This window comes from Cricetulus griseus, chromosome 3 (assembly GCF_003668045.3).
Source record: "Cricetulus griseus strain 17A/GY chromosome 3, alternate assembly CriGri-PICRH-1.0, whole genome shotgun sequence".
Lineage (NCBI taxonomy): Eukaryota > Metazoa > Chordata > Mammalia > Rodentia > Cricetidae > Cricetulus > Cricetulus griseus.
In genome coordinates, this window is record NC_048596.1 from 274,599,317 (window position 1) to 274,614,937 (window position 15,621).

The 15,621-nt window shown below is 44.9% G+C and overlaps 1 protein-coding gene across 3 annotated transcripts; it reads left to right on the forward strand.

The window, feature by feature from the left end:
* The first annotated feature begins 264 nt into the window (after nt 1–264).
* Nucleotides 265–10,337, forward strand: Camlg (calcium modulating ligand). 3 transcript variants are annotated; one of them, XM_027409767.2, is made up of 4 exons: nt 268–474; nt 2,014–2,474; nt 5,545–5,610; nt 9,741–10,337. In XM_027409767.2, exons 1-4 carry the CDS (start codon nt 309–311, stop codon nt 9,930–9,932), a joined length of 885 nt encoding a protein of 294 aa, XP_027265568.1. In that variant the 5' UTR covers nt 268–308; the 3' UTR covers nt 9,933–10,337. The 3 variants fall into 3 exon arrangements, with proteins under 3 accessions (XP_027265569.1, XP_027265568.1, XP_027265570.1); XM_027409769.2 differs by lacking the exon at nt 268–474 and adding an exon at nt 1,057–1,253; XM_027409768.2 differs by lacking the exon at nt 5,545–5,610 and having other exon boundaries at nt 265–474.
* The last annotated feature ends 5,284 nt before the right edge of the window (nt 10,338–15,621 follow it).

Sequence of the window (15,621 nt, forward strand, 5' to 3'; positions counted from 1 at the left end):
TCGCTGCAACCTCCATTTTGCTTCCTGGCAGAGACTAAACCGGAGCTGTGCCTCATTGGCATTTCTCCCGCCTTGAGGGCGTCGATCTCTTCCGGAGCTTCGAGAGCACCTGACAGGTAACCTGGGGGTGAGGAACCCGAGCGCGGCCAACCTGGGTCGGGAGACACCGTGAACCCGGGATGCCCTCACTCAACATGGCGGCCGGGAGGCCAGGGGCGCATGCTCAGGCCTCAGGCCCCGCCCCCGGAGGCGGGGCTGCGGTGGGAGTGGGCGCGAGCTCGGGGCCTGCCGCGGCCTGAGGAGACAGCATGGAGCCGGTGACGGTGTCCGCCGACGGCGGCGACAGGCCCGCCGCGCCCTCGGGCCTGTCGGCCTCCCAGCGCCGAGCGGAGCTGCGGAGGAGAAAGCTGCTCATGAACTCCGAGCAGCGCATCAACCGCATCATGGGCTTTCACAGGCCCGGGAGCGGCGCGGGTGAGAGCCTCGGTTTCCCGTCTCCCGCTCGCCCCTGGGAGTCCCCGAGATGCTCGGCCCCCGCCAGCCCGCAGACCTTTGAGCCCCAAATGCACTCGGGTAGTACCGTGTCCCCGCCCCCAGGCGACGAGCCTGTTATCTTGTCACTTGACCCCGGGACGCTCCTTCCTTACTGCTTCCTGTTGTCTGGCATCCTCGCCCTGAGCTTGTCTCCCGTGTCCAGTTGTCAGAGACGGCCCCCTCCCTCCCTCCCCTCGCCTTTCCCCCGCACTGCTCATCGCTCCGCGCCCCATATGCTCCACGCGCTTTTCTCCCAGTTCCTCCCCTGCCGCCGACCTCTTGCTCTGTAACTCTTGTCCACCGCGTCAGCCTGTCATTACTCAGCCGGTGGCTAGGGCATCCTTTGTGGATCAGGGTCCCTGTGGTCATGCCTCGGTGGCTGTGCTCAGTGCCTTCAACACAGTCACCTATGGATCTTCTGGGAGAGGTGAATATAGATGGGTGGACGTACGATCTTTACAGGCCTTCCCCAAGGAGGCAATGTGCCCACTGAGATTTCCGCTCGCTAGCTGAGATTACATCAGTCGTTTCAATAACTGCATTTACCCCGAAGGAAACCTCTCATTGTTCATGCAAAGTTGTGTCCAGTACATTGTTTTCTTATGAACACAATGGACAGGCGGGGATGCTAACCGCTATCTTAACAAGGAGCCGAATGAACACAATTGAATGTGACTGTGCTCAACTTCTTGAGAGTTCCTACGTGGGCATTTCCTTTGGTAATTGACTTTTTAGTCACTGGTTGGAGGCTTGGTAGAACTCTTGACATTTCTACGAGGCATTAGTGGTGTGCTAGGTAACACCAAGGAGACATATGGGTACCGTTTCCAAATCCTCTAAAACAGTACAAGAAAAGTACACTTTCTGTAGTGATGGCTCTGAAGATATTCTTAGAGTATTGGCGCTTGTCTTTCACAAGGTACTTTCTTGTACTATTCTTTTGCTTTGCAAATTTTATCATTTTTTTGAGATCTCTCTTTAAGAACCAGAGCAGCATCCTAAAAATGCCTGCTCATGGCTGCCCAAGGATGACAACAGTGGTTGTAGGTATGCCACGCCCTGTGCTCACAGCACTCTGGACTCAGCAGTGTAACTGTAAAATTGAAACCTTAAGAAGCTTGAGAGATTTTGTAGTTTTATCCATATCAGCTCATGCAAGAAATCCAGTCATATCTCTGGGATATTTTATCTGTGAAAGAGTTGGTCTTTATTCCTTGTCCCATCCCTTACGATCTTTGATTGTTTGTCTAGCAGTTGTCTTTCCTATCCACGGAGGTTGAATGCTTTCCTCTGCTAGAATTCCTCTTTAGGCTGGTGTATTTTAAAGGTGAGGAAGAAAGAGCTAGTTTTGTTTTCTGCAGAGTCAGGATTTATTTTGATTCAGAGACCAAGTTCTAGCAGTATAGTTTTGAGTTTTAATATTTTAAGATGTTTGTGAGTATTGTAATACACAAGGCTTTAATTTTTTTTTTTCCTCAGAAGAAGAAAATCAAACAAAATCAAAGCCCCAGGACAGTGACAAACTGAACTCCCTTGGTGTTCCTTCAGTTTCAAAGAGGGTAGTGCTCGGTGATTCAGTCAGCGGTGGAACATCTGACCAGCCCAGTGGTGTGGCAGAAGTTAAGGGTACCCAGCTGGGAGACAAATTGGACTCATTCATTCAGCCACCAGAGTGCAGTAGTAACGATGGTGTGGAGCTCCGGCAGCGGAGCAGAGGTGACCCGACAGCAGGCTCGGCCCAGAGGGCTTCTCACCATGGCCTAGAACAGTACCTGTCCAGATTTGAGGAAGCGATGAAACTGCGCAAGCAGCTGATCAGTGAGAAGCCCAGCCAGGAAGATGGAAGTACAACAGAGGAATTCGACTCTTTTCGAATATTCCGATTGGTGGGGTGTGCTCTTCTTGCTCTTGGCGTCAGAGCTTTCGTCTGCAAATATTTGGTAAGATAACAGCTGCAAGTTATTAACTAGAAAATGCAAGTTCAATTATAAAAATGGGGATTTCTTGCCAGTATTACCAGACCTATGGGGGCTATTGAAAGCGTATTATAAATCCTGTTATTGAACCTAGTTAGAGAGTGAGAGCCTATTAGTAGTAATTACTAAAGTCTGTCTACATACCAGGCACCATTTAAGGGCTTTCCTTACGTTAATCCATTTAAGCTCCATCTTGTGCACTATGTGTTGTTTGAACTTATGAAGGAATGAAGACCCAGACTTTACCCAAGGTCACACAGCTACAGGCAGGTGGGGTGAAATCCAGGTAGTTTCATCCCAGAACCAAAAGTCCAGGTGCCAATATGTACTACATAGTAGCTAGTAGTTTTCCAATAAATTTGAGACATTAAAATATACTCCTTGTGGGCCTTTGTGTAGGTAATTGTCTATAGTTCAGAAGGGGCTTCAGCATTATAAAATGTGGAAGCGTCATAATAGCAGTCCCTTATGGGATACAGAAGAGTGCAGAAGGCACAGGCCATGGTTTAGTGTTGCATTTAAATGTTTTTCCCAAAAATTTACTACTAATTTGTTTGTGTGTTTTGCCTCCATGTATGTGTGTGTACCATGTGCATGCCTAGTGCCTACTCAAGCCAGAAAAGGGAGTCACATTCTCTGGAACTGGACTCATAGCAGTTGTGAGCCACCATGTGGGTGCTGGGAACTTAACCCAAGTACTCTTACCCACCGGCCCCAGCCTACCAACGTCTTGATTTGAAGTAGGTCTGTTGGACCCAAAAGTGAAGTCCAACTCCAAGAGATGCACCCCACAGAATCACTCACAGGACACAAATTCAAGGCAAAAGCAAAAGGATTTTATTCCAACGCATGGGGGTCGTTCCCTGGGAAGAGAAAGGCCCCAAGTTTCCAAAACAGGCAGTTTTTATGTCTTTATGGTCACTAGGCAGGAGTGTGACAATATATTGATTGGCTATAACATTCATGAGTCATTCTCTGATTGGTTAGGAACTGAACTTACAATTTTGCCCATGAGGGGTTTGGAATGTTATTTTGGTTTTTATACCTGGAAGGCCATGGGACAGCTAGTGGTTTTTCTGGGAACAGAGTGACTTGTACTTATTTTCAAAACTTGGGTTCTCTGGAGCAGGGTAGCCCATAACAATTTTTAGAAACCAGACAGTTGTTGAAGATAATAAAAACTAGTAATAATAACAATTTCCAGAGACTGGTCATCATGACCGACCATTTCATGTGTTCTTTGTCCCAGAGCTGTGTGTGGCCAGAGTGATTTTCAAATGCATGCTGGTGGATATCAGGCTAGGCTTGAGTTGGGGTCTTTCAGGTCCATTCAGAAGACATTTAAAAAACACATACTATGTGCTAGGTGCATACATAGATTTTCAGACAACTAAGATCTACATCATTAGGTGAAACAGGTTTTAAAGTCTGCTTTTAAGAAGCTAGGCAAGGTGGCGCACGCCTTTAATCCTGGTACTAGAGAGGCAGAGGCAGGTGGATCTCTTGAGTTCTAGGCCAGCATGGTCTACAAAGTGATTTCTGGGACAACCAGGAAAAACACAGAGAAACTGTGTCTTGAAAAAAACAAACAAAAAACCAATAACAGCAAAAAACAAGGAGCTGCTTTTATGCAAATTTTAAAAACTAATTTATGTATTTTTACTTTATGTACATTGGTGTTTTGCCTGCATGTGTGTGTGAGGGTTTCAGATCTTGGAGTTACAGACAGTTGTGAGCTGGCATGTGGGTGCTGGCAATTGAACCCTGGTCCTCTGGAAGAGCAGTCAGTGCTTCTAATCAATGAGCCATCTCTCCAGCCCCAATTTTATGGAAATATTTTCTTAAATATAATCTGTTCAACATATTTGGTTGTTTCCCCCTGATAATAAGTTGTCACCAAAGCAAAGATCAGAGGTGTTTTTAGCATATAGTGAGCCAAGAGCTGCTCTTTTATCCAAGGGCTCTGTGTTGTCCTGCTTTAAAAGCTGTGCCTCTTTGTTGTATGTGTATGAGTGTTTTGCCTGCATATATGTGTGTGCACTTTGTGTATGCGTGGTACCTGCAGAGTCACAAGAGGGTGACAGAGCTCCCTAGGACCAGAGTTACAGCTGTTTGTGAGCCACCATGTGGGCCCTGGAGTGGAACCTGGGGCCTCTACCAGAGCAGGAAGGGCTCTTTCCGGTCCCTAGGCCTCATTCGTATGTGAGGATTTTTGTTGTTGGGGTTTTATGGTTATCTTCACTATCAGGTGTTCATTTGTTTGTTTCTTGTTCTTTTGCCCCTTCATAACCTTTTACATCTTAGAAATAATTATGTAAATTAGGTGCCATTTTGATCTTTTTTATTTTTCATTGAAGATGTCATACTGCCAAACTGTTTTCAGAGTAGTCTGTCAGCCAGGTGGTGGCACACACTTTTATCACAGCACTTGGGAGGCAGAGGCAGGTGGATCTCTGAGTTTGAGGCCAGCCTGGTCTACAGAGTGACTTCCAGGATATCCAAGTAGTCTTGGATCACAGTGACATCGTAGCTCAAAAAAGGAAAGACTAGCCTATCACTGACTGCCTGTCGAGTGCTGCACTTTCTAGGCATGCTTTTAGCTGCTTGTTAACTTCCTCTAGGTGAGGGAGATCTTACTGCACATTTCATTCCCTACATTTGTGCTGGTGTGGTAGTGCAGCCTTTCATGCTACACTCTGAAGTCTGAGGCAGCAGGGTCATGAGTTCAAGGCTAGCCTCTACATAACAAGTGTCTAACAGTGAAGCTGTCTCATGAAAAGAAAACACAAGTTTGTACGAGAGTGCTCATTTGGGGAGGAGGAGCACTGAAGGGATCACATGACTGGAGGAACATGTTTTATGGTTGGAGAATGACACTTTATTTCTCTTCTAAACAAACAAGGCTACTTTCGGCCACTGCATTAAATATTTTCCCATAATGTTTTGTTTGGAATTAATGGTGTTTGTTAAGTTGATTTATTATGATATCATTGATTCTGTTGGAAATACTTAATTTTGTTTTCTGTCTTCACAGTCTATATTCGCTCCATTTCTTACTTTGCAACTTGCGTACATGGGACTATACAAATATTTTCCCAAGGTAAATTTAAATCTTTTTTAAAATTATGACTAATTGTTAACAGTCTATTTTCGTGTGCATGCACGTGTGTGTGTGTGTGTGTGTGTGTGTATGTGTGTGTGTATGATATGTGAGTGTAGATGTGCTTTTGTGGGAGTCAGCACAACTTTCACGAGTTGGTTCTCTCCTGCCTTGGCTTTCAGAGATCAAACTCAGGTTGTCAAACTTGCAGTGAGTACTTGAGGGCTCCCGGCTAACTCATTTAAGAACTTAAGGGCTGCTGGGCTGTGGTGGCGCACACCTTTAATCTCAGCACTCACTGGGGAGGCAGAGGCAGGTGGATCTCTGTGAGTTGGAAGCCAGCCTGGTCTACAGAGCGAGTTCCAGGACAGCCAGGGCTACACAGGAAAACCCTGTCTCAGGGGGGAAAAAAGAACATCAGTGCTGTGAAGGTGGCTCAGTGATTAGCACACACACTGCTCCAGAGGACTCAGGTTTGAGGCCCAGCACCCACATCAGGTGGTTCGTAATTGCCAGTAATTCCAGTTCCAGTGGGATTCAGCTCCCTGGCCACTGTGGGTACCTGCATTCATGTGCACAAACCTACACACAGACATAGACACATATATATAATAAAAAAAATAAAAATAATTTTTTTATTGAAAAACAAACCAAATAGAACTTAAAGGAAACATCAGTTACACTGGATATGTTAGAGCTGGCAAGGTGTCTTAGCAGGTAAAGATGACCCCACCAAGCTGCCTTGCTAGGACTCACGTGGAGGAGCAAAGAATGGCCTGTCCATGCAAGATGCCCTCTGACCTCCAAACCCATACATAAAGTAGTCAATCAATTACTGTAATGAAAACATAATAATTCAGAGTGGCTCACCTTCCAGGGCTAATCTTCAGATTCACTAGCAAATTTAATAATTCATTTTGTTGCTAAGAAAGTAAACAAATTTGATTATTTTACTGTGCCCCTTCTTGAACACATGACAGCAATTCACTTTCATGTTGAGAGTGGGAAATATTTGACAACAGCTGTGGAGCAGAATGATGTTGAGAGCTGACATTCTCCTGGTCTGCTTGACCATAGATGTCCACATCACCTCCCTGATCGTGGCTTGCCTGCCATCAAAGATAAACGTCCTTGTAGGTCAGGCTGATGCTTGCAGGTGATCCCAACACTCAGAAGGTAAAGTCAGAGCAGCATGGGTTTGAGACCAGCCTGGGCTACACGGTGAGGCCCTGTCTCAAATACATAAGTAAAAATAATGTTATTTGTGATTGAATTTATCCAATTCTTGATATGCGCCTCAGTCCAGCCTAGAACTCTGCTCTCCTCCCTCAGCTTCCTGGGATTACAGGCAGATGCTACCACGCCCAGCATATGATCAAAGTTTGTGTCAAGTTTTTGTGTAAAAAAAATGTCTGTTTGCTTAGGCATGTCTCTATCTATGACTTTCTGTGGGAGGGGAAGGAGAGCAGTTTTGCATCAAACCCAGGGGCTAACACAGCCAGGCAGATAGATGCTCTGCATATGGAGCTACATCACAGGAGGAGGGCTTGGAAAAGAAGACAGATGTGGGCTGAGAGACGGCTGAGGTTAAGAGCACTGGCTGCTCTTCCAGAGGTCCTGAGTTCAATTCCCAGCACCCACATGGCAGCTCAACTGTCTATGGGATCTGATGTGCAGATGTACATGCAGACAAACATTAGTATACATAAACTATAAATCTTAAAAAAAGAGAGAGCCAGTGATGTTGGTGCAGCCCTTTGATCCCAGCACTTGGGAGGCAGAGGCAGGTGAATCTCTGAGTTCAAGGCCAGCCTGGTCTACAGAGTGAGTTCCAGGACAGCCAGGACTACACAGAGAAACCCTGTCTCAAAAGTAAAAACAAGAGGGTGGAGGGCAGATCTCTTGCAATTTGGGGGTAGCAGTGTGAGAACTGAGGAAATCCTGTGTAGAGGTTTCTTCAAGAAGAACAAGAGACTGCCTATAAAAGCTCACTTTTGGTCAGGTATTCCTTGCTCAGGGCTTTTAGGTGGGAAAATTTTGAATGATAGAAATTTTGATTGTTTATGTGTGTATGTGTGTAGTGTGTGTGTGTGTATGTGTGTGTAGTGTGTGTGTGTGTTTGTGTGTGTATATGTGTGTGTGTGTGTAGTGTGTGTGTGTTTGTGTGTGTATGTGTGTGTGTGTGTTGTGTGTCTGTGTGTGTGTGTGTGTGTTTGTGTGTGTGTGTGTTTGTGTGTGTGTGTTTGTGTGTGTGTGTGTTTGTGTGTGTAGTGTGTGTGTGTGTAGTGTGTGTGTGTGTATGTGTGTGTGTGTGGTGTGTGTGTGTGTAGTGTGTATGTGTGTGTGTGTGTTTGTGTGTGTGTTTGTGTGTGTGTGTGTTTGTGTGTGTGTGTGTTTGTGTGTGTGTGTTTGTGTGTGTGTGTGTGTATATGTGTGTGTGTGTGTGTTTGTGTGTGTGTGTTTGTGTGTGTAGTGTGTGTATGTGTGTGTGTGTGTTGTGTGTGTGTGTGTGTGTTTGTGTGTGTGTGTGTGTGTGTTTGTGTGTGTGTGTGTGTAGTGTGTGTGTGTGTAGTGTGTGTATGTGTGTATGTTTGTGTGTGTGTGTGTGTGTTTGTGTGTGTGTGTGTTTGTGTGTGTGTTTGTGTGTGTGTGTGTGTGTATATGTGTGTGTGTGTGTGTGTGTGTGTGTGTGTATATGTGTGTATACTCAAACACACAAGCAAGTGAGTATTGTAGTAGAAGAAGGTTCTTCTACAGCTAGAATTATAGGTGCGTGTGAGCCACCCAGTGCACATTCTGCTAACTGAACTCAGCTTCTCTGCAAGAGCAGTAAAGGCTCCTAACCACTGGACCAGTCTGCACAATATTTTATTGTATGGCTAAAATTATTTATTTATTTATTTATTTATTTATACAATCTCCTGTTTCTAGGGAATCTTTGCTGTCTCTGAACTTGGTGTATTATGTGACTCACCCTGCTAAGACTATTCCTCTTATATGCGTCTTTTTGTGGACATAAGCTTTCTATTGCTGAGTTGTGAGTGGATACTTAGTGATAATAAATGTCTCCTCTGGCCTCTGTGGGCACCGGGCACTGGGCACCGGGCGTCCATGAAGCCCTGGGTTTGAGCCTCACTGCCACATGATCTGGGCATGGTGGCATATGCCTCTGCTCTCCACCATTGGGAAATGGGAGTTAGGATCAGTAAAGTCTTAGATGTGTTGCCAGTTTGAGGCCAGTCTGGGATCATGACACCCTGCCTCAAAAAACTATTTTAAAATAAGACAAGAAAGTTAAGAAACATATGTCATCTTCCCCTAGAAGTGTTCTGAACTGTTCAGGGGCACCCCTCACATGGATGGGGTGTCTGCTTCTTCGTGCAGCAGTCAGGGTCCTGTAGGATGTTCCTGTGGTTCTGCAATGACATACCTAGCATTCTTTTGCTTCTGGCTTTTTTTGTCATGGGACTCATCTTACAATAGATTTCTGCTCTGCCCCTGACATGATCCTGCCCATCCTTGAAGGCTAGTTTTCTCCCTATTCTGAAATCCTCCCTTAGACCTCGTTGTGTGTGGTGTTGTGCTGGGCATCAGAACTTCCAGGGCCCTTCCTTGAGCTGTCTTTACACCGGACACCAGAGCAGTCTCTATGCTAGTTGCATCCCTACGTCACATATCAGGTCATTCATGTGGCAGGTAATATTTTTCTTGTTTCTTAGCTTGTGTTATTATATGTTTCTAAAGTTGTTACTTCTTGCTTCCAAAATGACACACTTATTTTGTTTACTTTTTTGTTTGTTTATTTGGGGTGCAGGGTTTCTCTACAGAGCTCTTGTGCTCTGGAACTCAGTATGATACTAAAGTGATCTCAGACTCAGACATCTGCTTGCCTCTGCCTCCCAAGTGTGCACCACCAAGCCTGGCCAAAGTGAAACAGTTATAAAAATTGCTATTGCCTAGTAATTTGCTGATTTATCTCTTCTGTGCTCAGTGTATTGTTGATGTGTTGTTTTGACACTTCATTACAGTTTTGAAAAGAGTCAGGAGAGATAGCAGCATCCATCCGGTCTGTATAGAGCACACGTAGTCTGCTGAGGGCATGAGGATAACTTGTCTTTTTCTTGGTACAGGGTGAGAAGAAGATAAAGACCACAGTGCTGACAGCTGCGCTGTTGCTATCTGGAATTCCTGCTGAAGTGATAAATCGGTCCATGGAGACCTATAGCAAAATGGGTGAAGTCTTCACTGATCTCTGTGTCTACTTTTTCACTTTTATTTTTTGTCATGAACTGCTTGATTATTGGGGTTCAGAAGTACCCTGAAACCTGAAGAACTGAGAACAAGTTTACAAAGTGAAAACAATTTCGCTTCTACATTGCAGTGTCTCTAAAGGGGACAAATTGGTTTATACCTTTTCTTTCACTTTACAGAAAACCAATTTATTAGTTTCCCTGATTTAAAAGGGTTGAATTTGTATCAGTTCTGGTATGTGTAACCAAATAGAGGAACAATGTTATTAACAATTTTTCTTGTTTAATTAGAGATCCAGTCTTACCTTCCCCTAACTTCTGAGATTTGTAACCCTCCTGTGGGACCTGGGTCGTCCTTGTAAGGGAGTAGATAAACATGATCTCAGCCTGCCTGAAGGACTGCACCTTGTATTTTGTGTCATTCTGTCCCGAGAAATGAAAACATTCTAAAAATAAAGTGAATGGAATTGAATCGTGTCATGTTAAGTCTGCACATTTTATTAAAAAAAAAATTAACACAAGACCTGAAAGAAGTAGCCATCCTTACGGGTTCTTGAGTTAATGTACAAATAGTAAAGAAAGAAACAGTTAAAAGTTCATGCATTTGGCGGTAGTGTAGCTCAGTGACAGAACGCTCACCTAACGTCAGATCTGCCATCTGAGTGGTGATGAGAGTGACACAAGTTAATGCTTTTTCAAGAAGTTTACATTCTGTGCATCTTGTACTCATCTCTTTTTTTGTTTAGATTTATTCATTTTTATTGTTTGTGTATGCATGTGCTACCTGCATAGCTGTCTTTGTACCCCGTGTCTATCTGGTACCTGCAGAGGCCAGAAGAGGGAATCTGATCCCCTGGAGTTCTAGGCAGCTGTGAGCTGCCCGGTGCATGCTGGGAACTGTCTGCAAGAGCAGACAGCAATTGCTCTGAGCCCTAGTCGAAAACATGTAACTTGCTGTATACATAATCATAGTTGGAAGTTTTCACAAGCATGTTCCTGATGTTGTTGTCCCCGTCTTGCTGTACTGCAGTCAAATCTCAGGACTGTGCATGCTAACTTAGTGCTTGCACATTGAGCTACATGCCAAAGGAGTTTTAAAGATTGTTTTTATTGCCGGGTGGGTGGTGGCGCATACCTTTAGTCCCAGCACTCGGGGATAGAGGCAGGTGGATCTCTGTGAGTCCGAGACCAGCCTGGTCTACAAGAGCGAGTTCCAGGATAGACTCCAAAGCCACAGACCCTGTCTCGAAAAACCAAAAAAAAAGAAAAAAAGAAAAAAGATTGTTTTTATTAAATTTCTTTTGTGTGTTTTTTGTATGTGTGCATGTACACCGTCTGTGTACTTGGTGCCTATAGAGGTAAGAGGGCATTGGATCCCGGAACTAGAGTTATGGATGGCTGTGAACCACCATGTGAGTAACGGGAATTGAACTAGGTTCTCTGCAAGAGCAGCAAGTGCTCTTAACCCTTAAGCCATCTCTTCAGCTCCTCAGAAATACCTTTTAAAGCAAGCTAGGTGGGTGGTAGTGGCATATGCCTTTATTCCCAGCACTTGGGAGGCAGAGGCAGGTGGATGCCAGTGAGTTCAAGGCCAGCCTGGTCTACAAAGTGAGTTTCAGGACAGCCAGGACTGTCACACAGAGAAACCCTGTCTTGAAAAACAAAAACAAAAACAAAAATAAAATAACAACAACAACAACAAAAACAAGGTAGACCAGAAATGTTAGAGTGGGATCTGAGTAGTTTAGGCAGGCAGTGCAATCCCATACTCTTTTGCATTAGCGATCATATTAGTTGCTTTTCCATTGATGTAATAAACACCACGACCAAGGCAATTTTTTTTTATTTTTTTAATATTTTATTTATTATGTATACAACATTCTGCTTCCATTTTTATCTGCACATCAGAAGAAGGCACCATATCTCATAATGGATGGTTGTGGTTGCTGGGAATTGAACTCAGGACCTCTGGAAGAGCAGTCAGTGCTCTTAATCTCTGAGCCATCTCTCCAGCCCCCAAGGCAATGTATAAAGAAAGAGTTTATTTGGGTTTATGCTTCCAGAGAGTTAGAGTCCAGGTGGCAGACATGGTGGCTGGAGCAGAAGCTGGTGGCTCACATCATTTTTAAATTTTTTTTATTTTATGTATATGAGTGTTATGCCTGCATTCATTCATATACACCGAATGCTGCCTGGTGCCCTTGGAAATCAGAAGGTGGTGGTGGATTCCCAGATGGTTGTAAACCATCATATGGATGTTGGGAATTGAACTGAGTCTTCTACAAGAGCAACAGGTGCTCTTAACAGCTGAACCATCTCTCTCTAGCCCCTGGGCACGCATCGTGAACCATAAGCACAAGGCAGAGTAAATTGGGAATTGTCTTAAGGTTTCTATTGCTGCAATGAAACACCATGACCAAAAAGCAAGTTGGGGAGGAAAGGCTTCATTCAGCTTACATTTCCACATTAATGTTCATCGCCAAAGAAAATCATGACAGGAACTCAAACAGGGCAGGAACTTAAAGGCAGGAGCTGCTGTAGAGGCCATGGAAGAAGGAGTGTTGCTTACTGACTTGTCCCCATGGCTTGCTCAGACTGCTTTCTTACAGAACCCAGGACCACCAGCCCAGGGGTGGCATTGTCCACAATGGGCTGGGCCCTCCCCCGTTTTTTTTTTTTTTTTTCTGTGGAATAATCTTTTTGTACACTGTGAAGACTTATCTTTGCCAAGACGCCTTCTGAGTGTTTAATAAAGAGCTAAATGGTCCATAGATATGCAGGAGGTATAGGCAGGACTTCCCGGCACAGAGAGGACCCTGGGAAGAAGAGAGGCAGAGAAGCCAGCCAGATGCAGAACAAGTCAGACATTGTCGAACGGAGATTAATAAAAATATGGGCTTTTCAATAAAAAATGGAAAAAAACAAAACGAAACAAAAATATGTGGCTAATGTAAGTTAAAAGAGCTAGTTAGGAACAAGCCTAAGCTATAGGCTGAGCTTTCATTACTAATAAGAAGCCTCAGCAGGACTGAGGTGGCGCACACCTTTGATCCCAGCATTCTGGAGGCAGAGGCAGGCAGATCTTTGTGAGTTCGAGGCCAGCCTGGTCTACAGGTAGTACAGGACAGCCAGGGTTACACAGAGAAACCCTGCCTTGAAAAAAAAAACTATTAAAAAAAAGTCTCTGTGTCATTATTTGTGAGTTGGCTGGCAGGACAGAGAAAGACTCCTTATACCCACTGATCACTAATTAAGAAAATACCTTACAGCTGGATCTTATGGAGGGATTTTCTCCACTGAGGCCTCTTCCTCTCTCATGACTCTAGTTTATGTGAAGTTGACATAAAAGCAGCCAGTAGAGGAATGATGCAAATCTTTGGTCCATGACATACTTTCTCTAGCAAGTCTAAATTCCTATTTTGCCCAAACACCACCTGGGAATCAATGACCGAGACTGTGGAGGACATTTCATTTAAACAACCACAGCAATCTGGGACTAATTTTTTTTTAAGATTTTATTTATTTATTATGTATACAGTTTTCTGCCTGCAGGCCAGAGGGTACCAGATCTCATTCAAGGTGGTTGTGAGCCACCATGTGCTTGCTGGGAATTGAACTCAGGATCTCTGGAAGAGCAGTCAATGCTCTTAACCGCTGAGCCATCTCTCTAGCCCCGGGACTAAATGTTTTTCCTGATCCTGTTTTCTTTCATTAAAAGCTCTTCCATAGGGCTGGAGAGATGGTTCAGAGGTTAAGGGCACTGGTTGCTCTTCCATAGGTTCTGAGTTCAATTCCCAGAAACCACATGGTGGCTCCCAACCATCTGTAATGAGATCTGGTAACTTTTTCTGGCCTGCCGGGATACATGCAGACAGACCATTGTATTAATAATAAATAAATAAATTTTAAAAAGCTCTTCCATCTGTGACATTGAGTGCAATTTTAATTAATATTCAATGTGTGTGAATTTCAAGAGTGAAAAGCCATTATTCTCACTCCCTTCTACAGGGCCCCATCATCCAGTATCATGACTATAAACACTTTGTATTTTCCATACTGTACAATGCTTGCAATCCATTGCTTTCCCACGTTTGTTCTTTGAGTTTCAGATTTCAGTAGCTATTGTTCCATAGCTATTGTTTTCTGGAGGTCTAGTGGGTATCTTAAACATTCCATGACTGAAACAGAACTTTCTTTGCTTCCTCCCCAGATCTACTGCTCCCATGTCCTCCTTGTTGGGGGAATATTAGATCACACTGTGAACCCTAAGTATTCATATGCATTGATTAAGTAAAGTTAACCTTGGGTCAGGTGATTGAGTTAGCTGCTAGTTGACAGAAAGTCGTGATAGTTCATCAGAGGGCATTCAGGAGAGATAGAGAGACCCAGGAGGTAGTAGGGGGAGATTTGGAGTGCCAAAGCCTTTTCTGGTTTGGCAGAGTCGGAGCACCGGTCGTTCGGAGATGCCAGCAGGGAGAGAGGGTTAGCTTATACATGGAGTTAATTTCCCACCTGGTCCCACTGTCCTTTAGCCCCACATAAACACACAGAGACTTATATTAACTATCAACTGTTTGGTCAATGGCTCAGGCTTCATAATGGCTAGCTCTCTCTTAATTATTAACCCATGAGTACTGATGTATTTATTTCTACATGGTCTTGTTTTCCCGGATAACGCCCCCAGACCTGTTACTCCTTCAGCAGCTACATGGCGTCTCCCAGTGGCTTCTCTCTGGGTCCTCTCCCCAGAATTTTCCTCATCTGGTAGCCCCGCCCTTTCCTTCCTGCCTGGCTATTGGCCAATCAGTGTTTTATTCATCAAATTCATCAACCAATAACAGATATATATATATATATCACCACATACAGGACATTCCCCATAGTTAGCTGGTTGCCCTGTCTGAGCTCGTAGGTTTTCACACGAGCCTTTTAATCTTGAGTCTTATTTATAAACAGAATGAGAGATTTAGTTAAGGCTACCTTTGGCTGCATCGTCAGGGTCGGCGCCCGTGGGAACAGGATTTCTGTCAGGCCTCGGGCTGCTGCCAGGGAAGCAGGCCAGTAACTGTGGAGTTTGCAATTGCTGGCTGTAAATTAGTATAGTAGATTAAGGCACAGGCATTGTGCGGAAGTTATAATAACAACTCCTCGCCTCTTACCGTGGAACCAAAAGCACTCCTCCGAATCAGAGTGTTCTTCTGTCCTCTCCATCAGCTTGTATGCCGTTGATCAGCTCATGTTTTGTGTAAATATCCGGACTCTGATCACTTCTCTGCTTCTTGTGTTAAGACACTAGCCACAGGTTCTACTTTCCGTTCTCCCCCTTTTTTGAGACACATTTAAATTCTGTTTTCCAAGCTGCCCTCTGACCTCTGGGCTCAAGTGAGCCTTCTGCCTCAGCCTGCCCTGTAGTTGGAACTGTGGATCATACATATACGGTCCCTTTCCCTGGGCACACTGTGGCTGTCTATGGCCAAGCACGTGCTTCTGAGGCTTGCCGCTCCTGTCACATTAGTATAGTGTAGAGGACTTACCAGGGTGAAGATCTGGCGCAGGCCTGCTCAGTAGCTTCTGACAGGGTTGACCGGGCTTGGGGTCCCACTCCATCGCACCAACTAGCCAGGCCCTGGGGTTTGCCTGCGAAAACCGGCCAGGGCCACTCCAGGCGCAGCCCGCGCCGCGCGGCCTCCAGCCTCGGGGTGGCGCTGTGGGGAAGGCGCCACTTCCTTCTGCCCGCTCCTTCCTTCCGCGCCCGGCGCCA